The sequence below is a fragment of the Drosophila serrata genome, unplaced genomic scaffold (genome assembly GCF_035046125.1).
Source record: "Drosophila serrata isolate PLE 108 unplaced genomic scaffold, ASM3504612v1 contig_23, whole genome shotgun sequence".
NCBI classification, from domain to species: Eukaryota; Metazoa; Arthropoda; class Insecta; order Diptera; family Drosophilidae; genus Drosophila; species Drosophila serrata.
Window position 1 is genome coordinate 1,861,306 of NW_028256921.1, and position 22,704 is coordinate 1,884,009.

A 22,704-nucleotide genomic window follows, 5' to 3' on the forward strand; every position below is an offset into this window, starting at 1 on the left:
TACAATTGTAAGTGCACCTTTATAATATATTTTTTAAACTTTCTAATATTTTTCCATCTCCCTGTTTAATCAAATTTAATCCTTTTTCAATTAAAGGAAGTTCTTTGTTATTTTTTTTACCATTCAAAGATTGTAATCTTAAAGCAAAGTCTGCACACTTTAACCCAGGATTAAGGTCCGACAAAACTTTTCCATTAAGCGTGAAAATTTCAACGCCTTTTCCCGCTTTTCAAGTTTCACGGAAATTTGCCTTTTCGCGGATTTTTTCCACGCCGCTTTAAACTCATAATCAATTAGATAATTATCCTTTGGCAGGAGTCCGAAGTGAAAATAGGTGCAGAGTTTTGCAGGAGCAAAGGACACTCGGGGCGCAGGCGCCAGGAGGCGGAGCCAAGTCAATGGATTTTGAGGGATGTTTTCTATTTCCCAAAAGATTTTTCCTGCCTTTCAAACAATATAAAATATTTTTAAATACGGAAACAATTATTGCTATCAGACAAAAGCAGAAGCTTAGATGTCGAGTTCCAAGGGATTCAGCAGGCTGCTCCTCAGATATCATTTTTGAATCTAGATAAATATTGAAGAGGTAAGTGGTCAGTTTTGTAAACAACAATAAATCCTTTTTCATTTCTATTTAAATTTTTATTTAATTTAAATCCTTAGTGAACGTTTATTAAGAGAGTTTTAATTATAAAGTAAAGGGAAAGGGAAAGGGAAATTTAAATAGTGCGTCTTGGGTCTCAAGTTCCAACTTGCCTCCTCAAAATAATATTTTATTGTTTCTTTTATAATTTTATTTTGTTTATCTTTTATGGGATATTCTATAAACATTATTTTTAAAGAATTGGTTTGGTTTTTGCTAGCTTTTGATGATTAAAATTTTATAAATACTAAAGAATCTAAAAAGTTAACTCCTTGATTGTCTGGTAGTGACTCTTTCAGAACCTCTTTGACCTTGTGAAGGTGTGGCCTCCTCCTTTCTTTTACAACCCACCTGATCCTGATCCCCCTCCATTTTAGATCACAATTCGTATTCATGAGCAGGTCCTGGCCAGAGGGTTGGTCTTTGCCTGGGAACTCTGGCCTAATCCCAATCTCAGTGAAAGTCACACTCCCTGGGCGGAAATCCACCCCCCGGAATCCGATTAGAGGCAATCAAATAATATCATTTCGGATCAAAATAGTTCAAAAGTCAGCGGAATTGGCGAAGGAAAAGTCAACAGTGGCCGCGGTAGCATCAAAATCAAATTAGCACCAGTTTGGTGGCTAATTCGAAGGCGCTTTATCACTTTCCCGGCAGGCGTCGAGTCCTTTGCCGGACGACTGCCTGGCGGGTGGCACGTGTGTGGCCGCCGGAGATAAGGACTCAACTTTGGCAAACACTCACACGTGACCCTGGCCAAATGGATTTTCACACCCACTCGACGACGGTAAAGCCGCCAATTAATAAAATTCAATTACTCCACAGCCACCGCAGAGGGTGATACTAAGAGTTGATAAAGAATGAGCTGCCCCCAGGATGGGGAGGAATCCTTAAGAAGAGGTCGAAGGTTTCCTAAATAAATATTATATTTTATATTATATTATTATATTATAAAAAAAACCCCGCTCAGCATATAGATATTTGTTTATAAAGAAAACATTATTCCTTAGAATAATAATAGGTGCAATTATTTAAATTAAGAAATGTAAGGAAAAAATAGTTGGGTGTGATAAACTTAAAATCGAAACTTTATTATTTATAACCTTGCAGAGGATTAGAGAATTATTATAAATTTAGTCAGGAGCTTGCAACTAACAGAAAATTTCTTTAAAATTTCTTAGCAGTAACAGCCCTCCCTCTGCCGCTCTCGAGCACTATGCTATTCGGAATGTCCATCTCCCACTGTACATCTGCAGAGCTATGTTAACTCTTTCTCTGTATAATTCTCTGAGTAATTTCTTAACATTAGCATTAACAGCCCTCCCTCTCCCGCTCTCGATCACTATGTACATCTGCAGAGCTATGTTAACTCTTTCTCTGTAAGTTTCTCTGCCTAACTCTTACTCTCCCGCTCTCACATTCTCTGTAATCTCGCGCCGGCAAGTATAAATAGAGGCACTTTGTTCGCCGCGAGCTCAGTCAGTCCTAGGGGTACCTAGTGTTAACATCGGTGGTAATAGTGGCAGTGATCAAAACAATGATGTGGCCAATGGAATACAACTGGATAAACAGGAAGTGATCTTCAATGCCTACCCTAATTGACGGAAGGAAGTAAACAATGACGTGGCCTTTACTGGGGTAAGTCTTAACCATGACTATTAAATTATCTATATATGTAGATGTTAACTCTTTCTCTGTAAGTTTCTCTGCCTAACTCTTACTCTCCCGCTCTCACATTCTCTGTTATCTCGCGCTGGCAAGTATAAATAGAGGCACTTTGTGCGCCGCGAGCTCAGTCAGTCCTAGGGGTACCTAGTGTTAGCATCTGTGGTAATAGTGGCAGTGATAAAAACAATGACATGGCCAATGGAATACAACTGGATAAACAGGAAGTTATCTTCGATGCCTACCCTAATTGAAGAAAGGAAGTAAACAATGTCGTGGCCTTTACTGGGGTAAGTCTTAACCATGACTATTATATTATTTATATATGTAGATGCTTAAGGAAAGATCAGGTCGTGGTCTTATTTTATCTGTGCTAGTTATGCATTTATTTGACCATTAATATTTTTATTGCCATGGATACCTTTACTTAATTATTATTAAAAGTGATTCAGCAATTTGTTTTAGGGATACCTACAAATGTATAACAAAGTTTAAAGTGTAATTTAATTTTATATTGTTTAAAGATATTGATATCTTATTCTTTCGATAATTTCAAAACTAATTTTGGCACCAACTTATGCTACATTATTACACTCCTTGAAAGGGTATTATAATTTCAGTCAGGAGTTTCCAAAGCACTGAAGAAGCCGTTTCCGACCCTATAAATTATATATATTCTTGATCAGCATAAACAGCAGAATCGATCTAGCCACCTCTGGCAGAAAAAATACATTTTCAAAAATTTTACAAATTTTCACAATTTTATAAGGGGTTACATCGTTGAATTTGTCAAAAAAAATTGACAAAATTTTTAATTTTTTAAATCTGGAAACTAAATATGCAGGTTTATTTATCTATTAAAAAGTAGCACAGAAAAGTTATCCGAATTGAAATGAATGCATTTTTGGTTCAGTTATGATAAAAAAAAAACTTTCATTTATTTAAAAAATTAGCATATAAAATGATTGTTCTTATATGTATATCAAAAATAAACATATTTTAGGTTTTCTTATTGGTTTACGAAGGCCAAGTAGCCAATGATTGCCAAAGGTCATTTGTATTTTGATGTGCAATAAAAATCTTAATCAATAATAAATAAAACATTGAAAATGAAATTCGACAGCAATTTTAACTGAACTTGTTTTAACATTTGATAAGAGATAACATTATTAAAATTGTCTAAAATTCTTTAAATTGTTCATATTTTCAATATTAAAGCCTGATATGTGTTACTATTTAAATTAATATTTATTAGTCACCTTATAAAAGTCAACATAGTAAATAGGCTTTCCAAATTGAGATTAATGCATACAATTCAATACAATAAAGTAAAGTACACTGTGCAGACTAGATGTGCTCCATTTCGAAGGTCATTAATGTCCCCTCAAAGATAAAAAGTGTTAATACCGGAAATAATGGCCGCCCCCAGTGTAGTGGCGCCATCTGGGAGTCACAGAATGTTCGCTTGCCATCCGCCATTTGAAAATACCCGCTAAAGCAATCGATAACCAGCTGGTCTGTGGCAGCGGGCGGAATATCAGCTGTCTGAAAATGAAGTGTCATTGGCATTTCGTACGTGCCGCCAGCCACATCCGTAGCACCAGTCGAATCTGCAATTGAATTCGCGCATCTGTGCCAGAGCTTCCATTCAAATACATCGCAGGTGGGCGGCGGCCGGGTGGGGGTGGGGTACGGGGGCGATGACGGGAAAGCTTGGCGCCACTTACAACCAAGAGCCGGAAACTGAGCGAGAGAGCCAGAGGCGGAGACCATGAGCAAGAGTTACTAATACTGCAGCGGGAGCCGAGAGCTGACGAGTGACTAATACCGTTATGCCGCCATTGCCTATATGCAAAAGTCATTGTGCGAAATGCGGCTAGGCGAAAATGCGACAAGGGAAAGCAAATTCCGAGTATGCGAGAACTGCCACAAAAGGCCGTATAGGCAGTGAAAAGCCTCCGCTCACGTGGCTCCATGCGTGACTTAACCGGCACAGCCACCCCCCGCACTACACTCGGCAAGAAAGTGTAACTTGTTTTTCACAGAAATCTATATTGAAAACAATACGGTTACAACAAACCGATTTCTTTCAATGTAATATCATAAAAACATAGAGTTTTTAGGTTTACAGCGAATTTAAATTCGATATTTTAATGTCAAGCAAGAATTTATCTTTTCTATTCTATTAAAACAATTTTTTATTTGCATAAACTTTTGGCTGATTTAAAATCTCCCATATATTCATGGCAATCACATCTAGTTTCTTAGAGTGTACTATGCCCACTGGCACACACACAAACGCACAGCCAGCACACGGACTGCGTGCGAAGGCAAAGAGTCAACGTGCTGCCACAGCCACCCGCCGCCACCCTCCGCCATTTCGCCCAGACACCACCCACCGGGCGGCCACACAAGCTCCCATCTCTGCCCTCTCCGAAGGCATACAGGTGGCCGCCACCTGGTCTGGCTTAACCCCAAGTCTGTGGCCATGGGTCTTATGCCCTGCTCCTTATTTTCGTTGCACGTTTTTATGGGAAAGAAGCTTGGTTTTGATCTCCATTACCAGCCGAATCGATTTAGCCATGTCCGGTGGTTCGTTCGATACAGAAATGGGAAATGTTATGATAACTTGGTTGCTTTCTAGATACATACATTTTTTTTTAAATATAATATTAATATATTGATTTTCTGGAGAATAATATCCTGGATATTCTGTATATAAAGTGTCTGGAATAATTTCAACAATTAATCAAATAGTAAATAATATAATACTTAAAACGAAATAATATATAACAGCTTTTACAAGTCTCATTTAAAGCTTTCAGCACATTAAGTAGAAATTTTAAAGAAAGAAAATGCTTGTATAGCACTGGTTCTTAAAATTCGAAAAATTAATTAATAAGAAATATGTTTTTTAAAAAATTTAATTTAAAAAATAAATTCCTTAACCCCTAATTCTAACTCTTAATTTGAGTTCTCGTTATGCATAATTTTCGCCACATTTTTGTCCATTAGAACCCTGCCAAGGGTTAAGGCCCAGAGCTCTACGGTAAACTATGTCAGCCGATAAGCTACGGATCCCGTCTCACCGAAACCCCCCTGCTCACCAAGCTGGAGAGCTTCGAGTGAATGAGAATGAAAAATATGAGAATGAGAATGAGAATGAACTGCAAGCTGCGAGCTGCAGTTTTGTTTTTGTGGGAAAACCTGTGGAGCTTCCTAACACACACTCAGTATTCGTGCGAATTTCCATCAAGACGGTCGTGAAGCGCGCTCGTTGTCAAAGTCGAACAGCGAACAAATAAATATCGAATTAAATCGAAATAGCGACTTCCACAGATACACATACAATTATTTTATATTTATTTCTTTTGGTGCCACAGAAAGTGACCACTAACCATTACCCTTAAATATTACCAAGAAGGGCGTGCAGTGAACTCTATCCCTAGATATCCCAGATATCGTAATACCTAATTTCCCGGATATATCTGAATCTATAAGCACTCAAGAGTGCCCAGCGAGAGAGAGAGAGAGAGAGCATGTAAGTGTGCCCAGTGAGTGCAATTGTCACGTTGTTGCAATAAAATGAGAGGAGAATCAGAATAAGAGAGCGAAAGCGGCGTGTCGCGTCGCTTTGCCTATTATCATATTGCAAAAAGCAAACAACAACAACTCTTTGGGGCCTTGCAACTTACATAAAGCCCACGTCGTCCGTTCCTCGTAACGAGTGTATATAGTGTTTATTATTAAGTGCCGGGCCGGTCGCCAGAGCGAGAGGCCAACAATCGGCGGGAACAGTCGTCGCTGTCGTCGGCATAGGAATATGGGCATTGGAATTGGCAAAAAAACAAATATCAGTATCGCACCGTGCACGTTGCACAAAAAAAAAAACAACAGCCATAAGTAATCGCAGCGTAAACAAAAGCTCTGCTCGGCATACCTGACCCTTGTTAAATTCTCAACGATTGTCGAACCTATGCGACTGAATTACACCAAATTACAGCTTGTTAAACGAATATTACGCATACGTAGCGTGGTCCCTGCAGGACTCGGGATGTATGGGTGTCCTACAGCGACTGTATTTTAAAGAAATATGCAACCCATTGAGGATTAACTTATTGTTGATTAAATAATTAAGCGAGATTTGTTTAAATTTCTGACCTCAGACAACAATTTCTGGTCTTAGCTATACACTATGAGTTCATTTCTTTAAAAACGCTACTTTTTTGTCCAATTTACTTAAATAAACTACCAAAAAACTATTAAATATAACTAAAAATCACAATATTACAAGTTATAATAAGTTTTCGCTTCAAATCTTTCATTTTCATTGAGCTTTAGCGCAGTTTTTAGTAAAATTACACATACGACCTGTGGTGCCAGTGGGGTTTTTCATAGAATTTGTATTTATAGAAAACCACACCCATTTTCCTTACACTTTTTATACCCTTGCAGGGTATTATAATTTCAGTCAGAAGTTTGCAACGCAGTGAAGGAGACACCTCCGATTATATAAAGTATATATATTCTTGATCAGGATCAACAGCCGAGTCGATCTAGCCATGTCCGTCTGTCCTTCTGTCCGTCTGTCCGTCTGTCCGTTTCTAAGCAAACTAGTCTCTCAGTTTTGAAGCTATCTGAATGAAACTTTGTAGTTAGCCTTCTATATACTCTCACTCGTATATATGTCGGAACGGGCCGGATCGGACGACTATATCATATAGCTGCCATAGGAATGATCGGAAAATTTTTACAAAAAAATGTTTAACTTTTTCAGTTTTCAATAGAATTGGATCAAATTTGAGATATAGCCATTTTACTATACTCTACAATTTTGCATAAAATTTTATGAAAATCGGACTACTATATCATATAGCTCCCATAGGAACGATCGAGAAATTAATACAATTAAATTTATAACCTTTTCAATTTTCAACTGATTTTCATCAAATTTTAGGTATAGGCATTTTATATTAGTCTTAAATTTTGTGTCAAATTTCATGAAAATCGGACTATTATATCATATAGGTGCCATACAAACGATCGTTTGATGTAGAGGAAAAATGCAGGTCTTTGAATGTAAAACTGCAAATATAATATGTATAGGTGAATACAATGAAAGCAGGTATTACTTCACTGTTTTTTAACACAAATATATATCATTTCTATTGTATGGTTTTTTATTGATAGAAGTTCTATCTGCAAGGGTATATAAACTTCGGCGTGCCGAAGTTAGCTTCCTTTCTTGTTTGTATTTAATTTTTAGTTATTTATTTATTCTATCATTCTTTTAACGTGACAAGTTTTTACTTATATTTTTTCTTGAACGAAATTGCGTATACGTTATACTCCTAGTCCCATTTACTTAAATAAACTACCAAAAAACTATTAAATATAACTAAAAACCACAAGATTACAAGTTCTAATTAGATTTTTCTTCAAATGTTTCATTTTCATTGAGCCTTAGCGTAGTTATTAGTAATATTACTCATACGACCTGTGGTACCAGTGGGATTTTTATAAAATTTGTATTTTAAAAAAATCACACTCAATTTGTTGACACATTTTTCTAATTATTTTTTTAGTTATCTATTTATTCAATCATTGTCTCAACTTGACAAGTTTTTATTTATATTTATTCTTTTACGAAAATACGTATACGTAATATGGACATTTTTGCCTTAAGCTTGGCTTTTGCTGCACGTTTTTTCACTCAAGGCTTAATTATACGCTTCTGAATAAACAATATATTCAGTTCTGAGTATATTATATTTATATTTATGAATATATAATATATATAATTATAATGAATGTAAAATAAAGTCCTCGTAAAAGGCTTACAAGTTTCGAATTAAATCTGGTAACAAATCATCAGTATTCACGCCACATTTCCTTTTTTTAAATATGTTTAGATAGAAATTTACCCAGAAATAAATCCATTAAAGAATTATTTAAGTAAGTCTCACTCCCTACATTCACTATCATCTGCCTTTGTTCACTCCTGCAATCGATGCCACAAATAGACCACAAATGGCAGCAGTTATGACTTTGTCTACGATGTGACTGTGTTTTAACCACCATCTGTGCGGCATTCTGTGTGTGTCCTGTGTGTTGAATCCTGCGCTGCCATTATCTAACAGCGCCGTTGTCGTGACGCACGACCATATGTAATCCTGCAGCCCAATCCTTCAGCCGGGATGTTCCTTTCGTCCTCTGACGTATGGCGTTGGATAATTGGATTCTTTTTTCCCCAAAGGGAGATTATACAAACGGTACTTGCATTGTGGCTTGATTGGTTGCTATCTATTCTTAGAGGCGTAATTGCAAATAGTTTGATTTTTTAATCTAAAAGGGGAGAGTGATTCATATACATATAATGAAGAATATAAATAATGCTTTTAATCTAACTCAAGTAAAGGGTAATATAAATTTAGTATATTATATTTATAATTAATTACAATTGGTTAGAGTTTGTATAGAAGCTTTAATATATTATACCACATCTTTGAGCCTCGTTTTGATTTATTATAAAAATATTAATATTTCCAGGAAAGATAAAATTAATTAAACATTTATTATCTTTTGATAATATCAGTTAATTTGCTTCTCCTGTTTCCCATTTTTCATTTATTTTTTTATTTAATCGAGGGTTTCCTTCTCTTTCCGTGAATCGATTCTTTAATATGAATATCTATCAGAATATTATGTAATAATAATGTAATTTTACCTTTCTTTTTTATTATTTTTGTTGTTCTTTTTTGTGTGTGATTTGTGTGAGGGTTATATAATCACCGTCTCGACTTCTTATGACATACTCGTAATTATTTGGGCAACGAAATATGAGATGCTTGCCTGGCAAATAAAAGACATCAGAAATACTTTGGTCAGTGTCAGCATATTTATACAAAAGTCGCTACAAAGAGAACACTGGACTGCAAAAGTCTTGCATCAAGTGATAACTAACGAATGAATAGTTTTTGAATAATTGAAACTATATTTTAGTTTGAATTATAAAGAAGGTCAAACATTGTTGTAAATTGAAAACCAATAACTATTTGAAAAATGATAAATTGACGCTAATAGTAAAGAGGTGTATCTATGTATCTTTGTATCTGTGAACTGTATCCGTATCTGTGCATGCTTTGCTGCCTGCATAACGGCATCCGTTGGAGAGAGAGAGCAACAACTGACAGCGCCTGCAGCTGCACGTGAATGCATCGTAGCGCACACCCACTCAGGCCACAGTAAAATCGGCCTAAGACGAACACAAATATATCTAAACGAAATAATAGTTATTTCAAAGAGAATTAGTAAAGAAATATTATCAACACTACTTATTTCAGAGTAATATTATTATATATTATTAAAAATAAAGTAAAAGTTCACCTTAGGCAAGTTCTACTTTACTTTTTCCCCCTTGATATGCCACTAGTGTAGTGTTAATTAAGGTGCAAATTGCTTACGACTATTTTGTTTTGTTTTGTTGAAACCTTTAAGGTAGAGATTTAAAAGGGAAATTCAATCACCAAGCTAGAAGTTTGTTTTTAAATTAAACAAGAAATGGCGGCAACAGATTTCGTGACTTTATTTCGTCACTCGCAGTGACCGAAGTTGTGAAATACTCAATAAAATTGATTCACGTTCGTTAGGATTTAAATAAATAAATAAAGTACAATGAAAAACAACAAGCAAAGTAGTGGAAAGTGAATCAAATTTAAGGAAAGTTTACTCTTCTGAAGGCTGCTCAAAAAGATTTCTAGTTAATAGTTGATATATTTGTATATATTTGATGGTTTTCCTAATTAGTTTTAAATTTATTTTCTTTGGCAGATTACTCTCTCTGCACATTTAAAGTCGAAAAACTGGAGAACTCAAACACAATGGAGGGCGGTGAGTCCACAGAGTCCACACACAACACCAAGGTGTCCGATTCGGCCTACTCGAACAGTTGCAGCAACAGTCAGTCACAGCGCAGGTATGTCATACAATCTTTATAAGATTCAGATACTATAAGCTATAGTACCTCCTGGGAAAATTGCCAAAGCAGCAATTCTCAAAAGCGCAATTTCCCAAAGAGATAAATATGATAACAGGAGAATTTCCTAGAGTATTTATTGTCATTATTAATCCCTAATCGCTCTCCCCTTTTAGTGGCAGCTCCAAGTCCCGGTTAAGTGGCAGCCACTCCTCCGGGAGCAGCGGCTATGGCGGCAAACCCTCAACTCAGGCCAGCAGCAGTGACATGATCATCAAGCGGAACAAGGATAAGTCACGCAAAAAGAAGAAGAACAAGGGAGCTGGCCAGAGTCAAGTCCAGACCCAGACACATCCACATCCCAGTACCACACTGGACAGGGAGAGGGAGGACAGGACAGAGGAGCCACGGCAGAACCAAAGCAACGTTGGCGATGCCAACGGTGTTGACCAACAGAGCCTGCAGGAGTTGCAGGATAATGAGGACTGCAATCGTCCCGATGCCGAGGAGGAGGAGGAGCAACAGCAGCAGGAGTCCGGCACTGAGGAATCGGAGGCAGAGCAGCGAGCTGGTGTGGCCAAGTCAGAGGCCACCCAAACCTTTCCCATACCATCCCCATTGTCGGTGACCACTCTGCCTCCTTCGTTGCCCTGCCATGTGAGCGTGTCCTGTGTGGACAGCGGCATTGGTGGCAAGTCCGAGAAGACCTGGGAATCGGCTCCAGGCAAACTGGAATCCGTGGCCGGACTTGGCGGCGGTGGAGGCGGCTCAGGAACACCCGGAGTACGTGTGGAACGCGTCAAGGAGGATAGCTTCTGCTGTGTGATCTCCATGCACGATGGCATCGTTTTGTATACCACGCCCAGCATCACGGATGTCCTGGGCTTTCCGCGGGACATGTGGCTGGGTCGGTCCTTCATCGATTTCGTGCACATCAAGGACCGTGCCACATTCGCCAGTCAGATAACCACTGGGATACCCATTGCCGAGTCGCGGGGCAGCATGCCCAAGGATGCCAGGAGCACCTTCTGTGTGATGCTGCGTCGCTATCGAGGCCTCAAGTCCGGTGGCTTCGGTGTCATCGGTCGCTCCGTCAGTTACGAGCCCTTCCGCCTGGGACTGACCTTCAGGGAGGCACCCGAGGAGGCTCGACCGGACAACTACCTGGTGTCCAATGGCACCAACATGCTGCTCGTCATCTGCGCCACGCCCATCAAGAGTAGTTACAAAGGTGAGTCGGTGTGACCTATTGAGGTTATTTTAACTCATCTTCCTTCCTATCCCACAGTTCCCGATGAGGTGCTCTCCCAGAAGAGCCCCAAGTTTGCCATCAAGCACACGGCCACGGGCATCATCTCGCATGTGGATAGTGCTGCAGTCAGTGCCTTGGGCTACCTGCCGCAGGATCTCACAGGACGCAGCATTATGGACTTTTACCACCATGAGGATCTCGCCGCCATGAAGGAGACGTATGAGACGGTGATGAAGAAGGGCCAGACAGCCGGTGCCTCCTTCTGCAGTAAGCCATACCGGTTTCTCATCCAGAATGGTTGCTATGTCCTCCTGGAGACGGAATGGACTAGCTTCGTGAATCCTTGGTCCCGCAAGCTGGAGTTTGTGGTGGGTCACCATCGTGTCTTTCAGGGTAAGTTCATCGGGAGCTGCATCTGATAAACCTATACTATCTATATATCCAATTGTCCAGGTCCCAAGCAGTGCGATGTATTCGAGGCGGCGCCCACATGCAAGCTAAAGATCTCCGAGGAGGCCATGGGCCGGAATACAAGGATCAAGGAGGACATCGTCAAACTGCTGGCGGAGACAGTGTCACGGCCCTCGGATACGGTCAAGCAGGAGGTGTCACGTCGCTGCCAGGCCCTGGCCAGCTTCATGGAGACGCTGATGGACGAGGTGTCGCGGGCGGATCTCAAGCTGGAGCTGCCGCACGAGAACGAGCTGACCGTGTCCGAGCGGGACAGTGTGATGCTGGGCGAGATCTCGCCGCACCACGACTACTATGACAGTAAGAGTTCCACCGAGACGCCGCCCAGCTACAACCAGCTCAACTATAACGAGAACCTGCTGCGTTTCTTCAACAGCAAGCCGATCACGGCACCCGTGGACCCCGATCCTCCCAAGACGGAGCCGGCGGAGTCACGGGAGCCCCGTGAGTCACGTGGCGGCACCTGCGTGAGCCGGGGCGAGGATGCGCGTTGCGCCCTCAGTCCCGTTCAGGGCTTCGGTTCCGGTTTCGAGGGCAGCGGCGGCAGCGGCTCCTCCGGCCACTTCACCACCGGCAGCAATGTCCACATGAGCAGTGTGACTAATACCAGCAATGGCGGCACAGGTGGCACTGGCACCGGCACAGGCACCGGAACGGGAACGGGCACAGGTACTGGAACTGGCACCGGAACGGGCACGGGAACGGGCACAGGCACGGGCACAGGTACTGGAACCGCGAGTGGCACAGCCACAGGAACGGCAAGTGGTACTGCCACTGGAACAGCCAACGGAACGGGCACTGGCAAGGGTACGGATACCCATACGGCAGGCAGTGGAAGCGGAAGTGGTACCGGCACGGGCACTGGAACGGGCACCACCACAACCACCACCACCGGGAACAACTCCTCGTCCAGCACACCACCAGTGACCCTCACCGAATCGCTGCTGAACAAGCACAATGACGAAATGGAGAAGTTCATGCTGAAGAAGCATCGTGAGTCCCGCGGACGTACTGGAGACAAGGGCAAGAAGTCCTCGGCCAACGACACCCTCAAGATGCTGGAGTACAGTGGCCCGGGTCATGGCATCAAGCGGGGTGGATCCCATTCCTGGGAGGGTGAGGCCAACAAGCCCAAGCAGCAGTTGACCCTGACGGGAGGCGGTGGCGGAGGAGGTGGAGCAGGAGGAGGAGGAGGTGGAGGCGGAGGCGGAGGCGGTGGTGGCGGAGCTAGCGGTGGCACTGGTGATGTCTCTAAGGGAACGACAGGAGGCGGCGGAACCGGTGGCGTGGGATCCGGCGGAGCTGGTGTGGCGGGCGGAGGAGGTACGGGGGGCGGTGGCACGCCAACAAGTACACCAGGAGCAGGAACACCCGGAGGATCGGGAACTACAGGAGGTACAGGCGGAGGAGCAGGAGCAGGAGGAGGAACAGGAACAGTAGGAGCAGCAACAGGAGGAGGAGGAACAGGAACCGGAATTGGAACTTCCTCTGTGGGTAGCACCACACCGGTACCCTCCTCATATCCTCAGTGCACCCAGAACATAAACCTGTGGCCACCCTTCTCCGTTGGCATCACCACACCCGTCCATTCCACGCACACGGCCATGGCCCAGAGCAGCTTTTCGTCCGCCGGCCTCTTCCCCACCTTCTACTACATCCCTGCCTCTCTGGCGCCCACTAGTCCCAGCCCCAGTCCTTCGCCACGCTCCCATAAGCACCAGCTACCCCTCAAGAATCCAGAGCAGCCGACAACCTCACAGCAGGCAGCAGCAGCGGCGGCAGCGGCGGCGGCACAAGCCATGCCACTCCAGTACATGGCCGGAGTGATGTATCCGCATCCATCGCTCTTCTATACACATCCAGCGGCAGCGGCAGCCACGGCAATGATGTACCAACCCATGCCATTTCCAGGAATGGCCAATGCCATGCAGGTGCCGGATCAGCCATGCGGAGCACAGTCATCCTACAACAAAACGGTGTACACGGTGAGTTTGAGAGATCCCAAGAAGCTTAATTTCCGTCTTCTAACCATTTTTGGTTCCTACAGCCGCCCCAGGTGATGGTTGCCCCACCAGCGACGACGACCAAGGTACCGGGTGCCTTCCACTCGGTGACTCCCGCCCAACTCCAGAGGCCCTCCTCGCAGGCAACCTCCGTGAAGGCAGAGCCGGGCTCCAATGTGGCTCCCTCGGACTCCTCCAAGAAGGAGGTGCCGGACTCCTCGCCCATTGCCTCCGTGATGGGTGACTACACCTCAGACCCGCCCTGCAGCAGTAATCCCACCAATACGAAGGTAAGACGGGGTGCCGGGCTTAGGGTTCAGAGATCACTTGATTTCATCCGAATATCTTATATTTTCCAGAAATACACAGACAGCAATGGTAACAGCGATGACATGGATGGATCCAGCTTCTCCTCGTTCTACTCGTCGTTCATCAAGACCACAGATGGATCAGAGAGTCCGCCGGACAATGACAAAGATGCCAAGCACCGTAAGCTGAAGGTATTTACTTAGGTTAATTGACTGACTTGTTAAATATGAGAGAGTTGCCTTGAATTTCCATTGATTTACAATCGATGGTCCTTCAAGTGAGAGGTCTTCAAGCCGTACTAATCGTAAATCGATCATTTGACATCTTTTAGAGTATCAATTCATCGGACAGCAAGATCTTGGAGCATCCGGAGGAGGACCAGACGCAGCACGGGGATGGGTAGCTAAACCCGCAGGTGCTGCTGACCGACGTACACAATCGGGTTACCAACGTGACCGACGTCGATCCCTAGGACGAAGCCAACCACAGCAGCAGCAGCTACCGAAGACCCGCAGGGATCTGGGCCATGTGTAGGTAGACCTTGTTACCCACAGAAACCCCCAACTTATTGCCACTCCTCCTCCTCCGCCTCCTACTTAGTTCTTCGGATGATCCGGAAGTACATTCCCTAATCTAAGTCTGAATCTGAGCCACACAACGAATGAGGAAAACAACGAGGGGCAGCTCCAAGCATAGTTCTAAGCCAGATGATCTCGAAGGATAACCACACACAATAGCCACCCACCCAGCGGTGGATTAAGACCAGAAAGCAAAAGGAAGTGAAAAACAATGCAATATAATTGTGCATCTTCAAGGACTACTATCTAAACCGCTTGAGAATCCATTTCAGTTTTAATGTGACTGTGTCTAAGAGCGCTCTTAATTTATTTATTTCTATATTGAGCCACAAAATAATAAAATCGAATGAAATAGCTTCAAAAGCAAACTTTGAGCCAAGCACCCACACCAAGCCCAGCGTTTGTATTTGAGTTAAATTGAGTTAAAATTGATTGCTATCAAATCTTGTGGGTATATTTTCTTAATTAATTTATTAAATATATTTATACCCTTGCAGGGTGCTATGATTTGAGTTAGAAGCTTGGTTTTTTGGCTGAGGTTTCTCTATACCCTTTCTTATAGTTATTATGGATTTAATTAACTTGAAATATTACTAATAATATATATAAATATATTGATCTTTGATAGATGCAGTTCATTAGCAGCCCTTACTCTCTAACTCTTTCTCTGCCTTTCTCTAGAGATAGCCCTTACTCTCTCGCTCACACATTCTCTGCTCTCTCTGCTCGGACACTATAAATACAGGGCGCTACCGGCCCTCGGGCCTCATTTGGTGCGCGGAGTGGCTGCTGGTAACATTTATGGTGATAGTGGGAGTGATAGTGCAATGCATCTGGATAAACAAGAAGAAGCTCTTCACCGGATGGAAGTAAACAATGACGTGGGTTCAATTCTGGTAAGTCTTAACCATGACAATTATATTATATATATATATTTATATAGATACAATCGGAGGGATCATACCTAGGTCTATAATTAAGAGCTGATTGACTTCCAAGATACTTTCATTCAGATTCCTTGTATTCTATTTTCTTGCAGAGCTAATCAACTTTCGAAAGATCCTTCATATAGAGTCTTTTTATCTTTTGTTTTGTATATTGATTATAAATATGAAATATCCGAACCTAAAAATCGTTGTTCAAAAACATGATTATAAATAACAATAATCGAACTTGGATAAATCTTAAAGATTCCTTTAAAATGATTGTTATTAAATTGGATACTTGTTGATTTCTAACTACTAGCACTAATAATAATACAATTTTATTATACTTATTAGAATATCATTGGTTGGATTGGATTGGATTGGATTAGCTTCCCGAAGTTGATTTCCTTTCTCATTTTTAATATGCTGTATATTTAAAATACCAAGAAAAGAGAAGAAATGAGAAAAAAGGAAACTATTTATTTGAAACTCTCGTTACTTGTCCTTCTTCTCTTAGCCTTGAAAACCTAAATCCTCGCTTTTACTCCCCATCAGGATTCTTCGTCCTTGCTCTCCTTTTGATCTTCATATACGGGCTCGTTTCAATTGTTATTTAAATGCCATATATTGTTTATTTAAAGATATCGATTGCAGGAATCGTACAATCTTTAGTGTATAATTAACTACAGTGTTACCTAGTTGGTGAAGAACGAATCGTAGGGTATGTTGTTCCACAATTGCTGCAAGATGGACTTCATGGCGATGGCACTGGCCTCATTGATCTTCGGCTGGATATCGACGGCCAGGGTGTTCCACTCCTGATTAAGCACCTTCAAAGTGCTCTCCCGCAGCTCCACGTTGTCATTGAACAGATTCGACATGTTAAAGTTGGCACTGAGAAGATAATGGTGATATATATGCTATGGATTCTAGGGATTACCCGGATTCTAATGCTGCTAACCTCTTGATCTTGGTGAGCACCTTGTAGTCGGTGATGCTAAGATAAGTATGTCCATCGGATCGCTTCTCCGGCATGGCCGTAATCCGGGACTTGACCTGCACGTCATTCATCTTGAGGCTCACATCGCCCTTGCTGATGATGGGCAGAATGAGGAGCTTGCCATTCACATCGTACTTAGCACGCAACTCCAGCTGGGGTACATCAATCACCATGACCAGCTTGAGGGGTTTGCCAAAGGTCGGGTCCTTGACGAATCCCTTCAGGCTCTTCACAACGCCCTTGTTGGCCAGGTCGTAAAGCTTCGCTTGGGTCAACAACAGCTTGAATGACACCGACTCCGAGTGGCCGCCACTTTCCACGCGCACAGTGCCCAAATTGAGTGGCTCCAAACTGCCCACCTGTAGTTCCGGAATTCCCAGCTTGAAGGCCTTAAGGAAGGCCTGCGCCTGGGCCACGAAGCAGGTCTCATCCTCCACTTTGCACAACTTCAGCGGAGCAGCTGTGGTTGATTACAGGAAATCATTTCATCAAAATCTTGTTTAGTATACTTGAGTCTACTCACGGAATCCTCCACTAGCCTGCTTACTAATAGGCACTAGGCATAGGAGACAGATCCATGCCAGGGACTTGATCGCCGACGCACCAATCAACTGCATTTTTCAGCGAAAATTTATATATGTATATAGATATCCGTATTATATCCGTGTTCTGTGTTTCCCGCAACGACAGCTGATGAACTGGTCAAGACCCACCGAAAGCCGGGCCTATTTATGCATCCTCTGGGAGGTGCGAGTTCAAGAGCGATGCTGGGTCCAGATCGGATTATTGCGCCTAAGCCCGATCGTACTGACTGAAACTTTATTTAAATAATTACCTAAGGAACAATTGATCGAACTGGAAATACCTATGGGGGGGTTTTAGTGCTATAATTACTAAACTAATTATTATAATCTAAGAAATCGGGCAACCCATTTGCATTAATTTTCAATAATTAAAACAATTATCCAGTTCATCTTAAAGATCTTTGGAGATCCCTGCCCTTGGCTAGGGATTCAGGTTTCTAAATAATGTATTTATAATAAATTTCCTCAATTAATTATTTATATGTTATAATGAACATTATATATTTAAAGTTACCCCAATGAACAAAGAGTATGTGTGTGACCGATACTGCCGGAATACCGCATTTGGTACATAAATCGCATCCAAATCGAATATGAGTGAAAACTAAATCATTTTCGAATTGGTTGCAATGGAAAACGGGTTTCTCTTCTTTTGTCCCCCTCGTAAGAGATCTCTACACTATATATAGAGGTTCTATCATCTTGGTTGATCTTTAGAAATGTATCCATTAAGGCAAAATTATACATAATGTGGTAGACCCTGATATTTGCGCAACTCGGATCTGCCAAAGAAAGCATCGATGCGCTTCGATATCCCCTGGAGAATCGGCGGCAGTGGTTCCGGCTACCAGTGGATGACCATCAGATCGGACACTAAGTGACAGTGCGTGTCAGCAGCCGGCTCTAGGTCAGCATCAACGCATTGACGAGAGTAGTTGTTAAACTCTTGATCTCTCCTGGCACATTGGTGACGATGATCGACAGGGGGCTATGGCTGATTGAGATATACATAGAATATATCTCCCAGGTAAATCCTCTGAAACTCTAAAATCATATATTAATTGGTATATCTATTTTAAGACAGTTCCAACAAGGAAGGAATTTATATTTGAGAAGCTATTGTTTATATACCCTTACAGTTTGCAATTGAATTATAAGATTAAATCAAAATTTGATCACAACTAAGCTTAAAATATTCGCATTCTTTGAATCAAGATTTATAAATAATTTTTATGACAATTTTTTCGAAAAATCAAAATTTAAAAAACTCATAACTCCGCCAAAAATGCAATAATTAAATTTCGGAAAGCTTTTTTATGTTAGTTTTTATCATGTTAAAAAAACTGCATACTTAATTTAAAATTTAAAACAAACTAAAATTTTTGCCAATTTTTAAAAATTTTAACGATGTAACCCCTTTGCTATTTTTCAAAAAATTGAAAATTTTATTTTTTTTGCCGGAGATGGCTAGAAAGATTCACCTGTTGATGCTGATCAAGAATATATATGATTTATGGGGTCGGAATCGACTCCTTCACATAAGTAGAAGCTTCTGACTAACATCAAAATAACTTGCGAAGGGTATAATAATTTATTAGAAAAGCCTACCTTCTCTTGTTTTAATTCGTTCTTAATTTGCCAAGCTGTACTGTATTATCCGATCTGTCGTAAATTTACCTTAGTTAGGTATCGCATCGCCTTTTAAGCGGGGCAATTTGAGAACAAGCACCGCTTGGAAATCATTTAATAAGGCAAACAACTTTATTTACAATTAACGAACATGAACCAGGGGTGGTGTGGAAAGCTGAGCGACTTGGGCACTTGCGATTCTGCGGCACGTGGCGGTGGCTGATGACTATGACTGATTCTGACCTTCGCTTCAGGCTTTGGCTGGGTCCGGTTCGGTGCCCAGGTTCTTTAGTGATTGCTCAAACTCCACGGCGTCAACTTGCCGCTTGCCAATATCGTGTGGCGGTGGCCCGATCAGCTCCACCACCTGGTCGTAGTCCAGTGTCTCCTTCTCCAGCAGAGCCTCAGCCAGCTGAAAGAGAGATGTGTAGGGTTAGAATTGCTTTCAGTGATCGATGATGGACATAAAGTTAATCAACTATCAAGAAACGGGAATAGCCGTTTCTAAACCAGATGATGAATGATAGAAGCAACCAAAATACAATGAACGGAACATAAATCCAAGTAATGTAACCAGTTCCAGATGCGATTTGAATTTGATTTCACTCGAAACGGACGCCACAAGGGGCAGCAAACCTTTGTAAATGGACTTCGACAAGACCTTCGGCTTTACTGAACCGATTCTCTAAATAGGCACAGAAGACTTACCTTTTCCAGCTTATCACGGTTGGCGGTGAGTATGCCTTCGGTGATTTGATAGGCGTTGGCCACCACATGACGCGCCTCATTGTCAATTAGGGTCTCCATGGCCCGAGAGAAGGGCTTCTTGCCACCGCTGCCCATCGCACCGCCGCTTTCAGTCTCGTCGGCATCACGCACATAGATAGGACCCAGGTCCTTGCTCATGCCGAACTTCTTGATCTGCGAGTATGCAATCTTCGTCACCTTCTCCAGGTCATTCTGTGCGCCCGTCGTAATACGATTGAAGACCAGATTCTCAGCCGCACGGCCACCCAATGCCATACACATCTTATCGAAGAGCTCCTCCTTGCTATACAAATGCTGCTCGCTGGGCGTGTACTGAGCAAAGCCCAGGGCCAAGCTCGTGCGCGGCACAATGGTCACCTTGAGCAGGATATCTGAATTGGGCAGCATCCAGCCGACCAGAGCGTGTCCCGATTCGTGGTAGGCAATCACCTTGCGCTCCGCCAGTGACAGCGCATGTGAACGCTTTTCAGTGCCACCTGGAACATCAGTGAATATTAAGTTCTGTATTTAAATTATTAGGATCATTTTGAATACGCACCAACCAAACGCTCCACGGCATACTCCAGGTTCTTGCTGCTCACCTCCTTCTGTGTGTTCCGCGCCGCATGCAGGGCAGCCTCATTGCAGACGTTGGCAATGTCCGCGCCCGAAAAACCCGGCGTTAGGCGAGCTAACCGCTGCGAGTATGTGTCGGGCGGTGACTCCAGCTTCACCGACGACAAATGCTTCTCGAATATCTCCTTCCGCTCCAGCAATGTGGGCAGGTCGATGAGTATGTGACGATCAAAGCGACCAGGTCTCAGCAGGGCCTAAAAGCGAATGAAGGATGAATTAATGGCCAATTCCCTTCCTTTCTAGAATCACTCACCTTGTCCAGGATGTCGGCCCGGTTCGTGCTGGCCAACATGAGGACACCCTCCTTAGTGGCCATGCCATCCATCTCGACCAGCAGCTGGTTAAGCGTCTGCTCCGACTCGCCGGAGCTGCTCTGACCCATGCTTTCCGTGCCGGAGCGCTGCCGACCGATGGCATCGATTTCGTCGATGTAGATGATGCAAGGTGCTCGCTTCTTTCCCTCCTGGAACAGATCACGCACTCGGGCGGCTCCCAGTCCTCCAATCATTTCGATAAACTCGGAGCCATTCATGCTGAGGAACGGCACCTGGGCCTCGGTGGCCACCGCCTTGGCGAGGAGCGTCTTGCCACAACCAGGGGGACCCAGGAGCAAGGCTCCGCGCGGCACTTTGGCTCCTAGTCGTTGGTACTTTTCTGGGGACTTCAGGTAGTCGACAAACTCCTTCACTTCTTGCTTGGCCTCGCTGAGGCCAGCTACATCGCGGAAAAGAACACCGCGGCCACCATCGAAGGGATCCACCAGCGTGAACTTGGCTCGTCCCATTTGATTCTGAAATTTCGTTTAGTTTGAGATAAGGGATCAAAGAAGCAGCTATTTGTTGCAGCTTACGAATGAATCCATGCTCAGTGGACTCTTGACGCTCTTCATGCGCGTAGCAATAGACATGAGTAGGGCGCAGACCAGCAGCAGCATTAGGATGCGGCCGGTGGTGTCCGTCTGTCGATCGTAGGTCACCGGCACACCGTCCTTAATGCCCAGTCGCTTCTCCACCTCGCGCAACTTCTCCTCGAACTTGTTCGCATCGGCCACTGCCATGTGGAAGATGGTGGAGGAGACCTTCCGGCCCTTGATCACAGCATCGTCATGCAAAATGATGGTGACCATTTCCATGTCTGGCCGAATGATGAGCTCCTTCACCTCGCCCACAGCCAGCATGTGGTGAACGAACTCGTTCCACGAGACGTAGCGCGTGGACCCCTGAAATTGATATAAGTGCAGATGTGTTAAGTAAAAGAAGAACTACTCCTTAATGGGTTGCAGTCACCTCAGGCCTATCGGAGCGCGGTGTTATGAGCAGGGAGAAGAAGGCCACAAACATGTAGATGGTGAACAACCACAGCACGGCCTTCGTCAGGACGGATCGCATCTTCTCGTCGTTTTCATTGTTATTCTTGTTGGGATCCTCAGCAGAATCACCGCTGGAACTGCTACTGCTGGTGTTAGCTGAGGGATTAGCAGAGCTGGACGATTCATCCTCTGGGGATTTGGTGCTGCTCTCGTCGCTGCCAGTTGTAGCAGCTGGCTTCTGTTTGCTAGACTCATCCGTTGTCCTACCTTTGGCTCCCTCCTTTTCCTGCGTCGGCTTTTTCGGCTCTTTTCCAGATGTACTTAGGCAGCGCAGATGCATTAAACGCACCTCCCGGGGAGTTAGTTGCAGGGAGCGAGCTATTACGCCCACAATTGCCTTGTATTCGGCCTGCAGCTGCTTCATCTGCCAGCACAAGGAGGGAGAATGGGCGTTATTGGGCTGTCTGAAGCACCTACAAATCTACTCACCTGTCGCCGGCTGAGCTGCAGAAGCGAGAGTTCCGGATTGATGCCCGGCGTGCCACCCTGCTTACCGCCAGCGCCACGGATCGGACCCCACTGTTGACCGCCACGCTGCAGCAGAACGCTCCGGACGTGCCGCAGGCCCTTCAACATCATTCCCTACTCCAGTGGCCAGCCCCCACAACTCGAATGTGAATACGTAACTGCTCTCGGAATACGTAGAATACGTAACTTTGTTTCGTATATCTGACAGGTCAGTAAAAGAAGATATCTTCCTTGGATAGTGGGGGATCGATGCCCAGTAGCCGGCTCGAAGTTTCCTTTGGCCACCCCGCTTATTTTGTTAATGTGCCGGCCGACGAAAGCAAATGATTTAACTAACGAAAGAACACACGAAATTTACTTTGCCGTAAACGGCAACTCATGGGTATCGATAACCATCAGCTGATTGTGGAGGCACGTAGAACGATGCTGATATCGATAGGCAAACGAAC

At 43.4% G+C, this 22,704-nt stretch overlaps 3 protein-coding genes across 6 annotated transcripts; 1 reads left to right on the forward strand and 2 right to left on the reverse strand.

Moving 5' to 3' along the window:
* The first annotated feature begins 2,120 nt into the window (after nucleotides 1–2,120).
* Nucleotides 2,121–15,288, forward strand: per (period circadian regulator). 3 transcript variants are annotated; one of them, XM_086830813.1, is made up of 9 exons: nucleotides 2,121–2,281; nucleotides 10,139–10,283; nucleotides 10,460–11,514; nucleotides 11,572–11,928; nucleotides 11,989–13,991; nucleotides 14,054–14,299; nucleotides 14,369–14,509; nucleotides 14,650–14,848; nucleotides 14,919–15,288. In XM_086830813.1, the coding sequence occupies exons 2-8, from the start codon at nucleotides 10,189–10,191 to the stop codon at nucleotides 14,719–14,721; spliced, it is 3,969 nt and encodes a 1,322-aa protein (XP_086686939.1). In that variant the 5' UTR covers nucleotides 2,121–2,281; nucleotides 10,139–10,188; the 3' UTR covers nucleotides 14,722–14,848; nucleotides 14,919–15,288. The 3 variants fall into 3 exon arrangements, with proteins under 3 accessions (XP_086686939.1, XP_086686943.1, XP_086686935.1); XM_086830817.1 differs by lacking the exon at nucleotides 2,121–2,281 and adding an exon at nucleotides 2,590–2,598; XM_086830809.1 differs by lacking the exon at nucleotides 2,121–2,281 and adding an exon at nucleotides 5,541–5,849.
* A 1,140-nt stretch (nucleotides 15,289–16,428) lies between these two features.
* Nucleotides 16,429–19,306, reverse strand: dyw (daywake). Of its 2 annotated transcripts, none has more exons than XM_086830821.1 (4): nucleotides 19,015–19,306; nucleotides 17,346–18,450; nucleotides 16,784–17,282; nucleotides 16,429–16,716 (listed from the first exon to the last, which is right to left on the reverse strand). In XM_086830821.1, the coding sequence occupies exons 2-4, from the start codon at nucleotides 17,437–17,439 to the stop codon at nucleotides 16,518–16,520; spliced, it is 792 nt and encodes a 263-aa protein (XP_086686947.1). In that variant the 5' UTR covers nucleotides 17,440–18,450; nucleotides 19,015–19,306; the 3' UTR covers nucleotides 16,429–16,517. The 2 variants fall into 2 exon arrangements, with proteins under 2 accessions (XP_086686947.1, XP_086686949.1); XM_086830823.1 differs by having other exon boundaries at nucleotides 17,346–17,639; nucleotides 19,015–19,100.
* Nucleotides 19,149–22,680, reverse strand: Spg7 (SPG7 matrix AAA peptidase subunit, paraplegin). Its single transcript, XM_020950619.2, has 7 exons — nucleotides 22,217–22,680; nucleotides 21,705–22,151; nucleotides 21,269–21,637; nucleotides 20,672–21,208; nucleotides 20,342–20,612; nucleotides 19,744–20,279; nucleotides 19,149–19,447 (listed from the first exon to the last, which is right to left on the reverse strand). The coding sequence occupies exons 1-7, from the start codon at nucleotides 22,364–22,366 to the stop codon at nucleotides 19,286–19,288; spliced, it is 2,472 nt and encodes an 823-aa protein (XP_020806278.2). The 5' UTR covers nucleotides 22,367–22,680; the 3' UTR covers nucleotides 19,149–19,285.
* Between the last annotated feature and the right edge of the window lie 24 nt (nucleotides 22,681–22,704).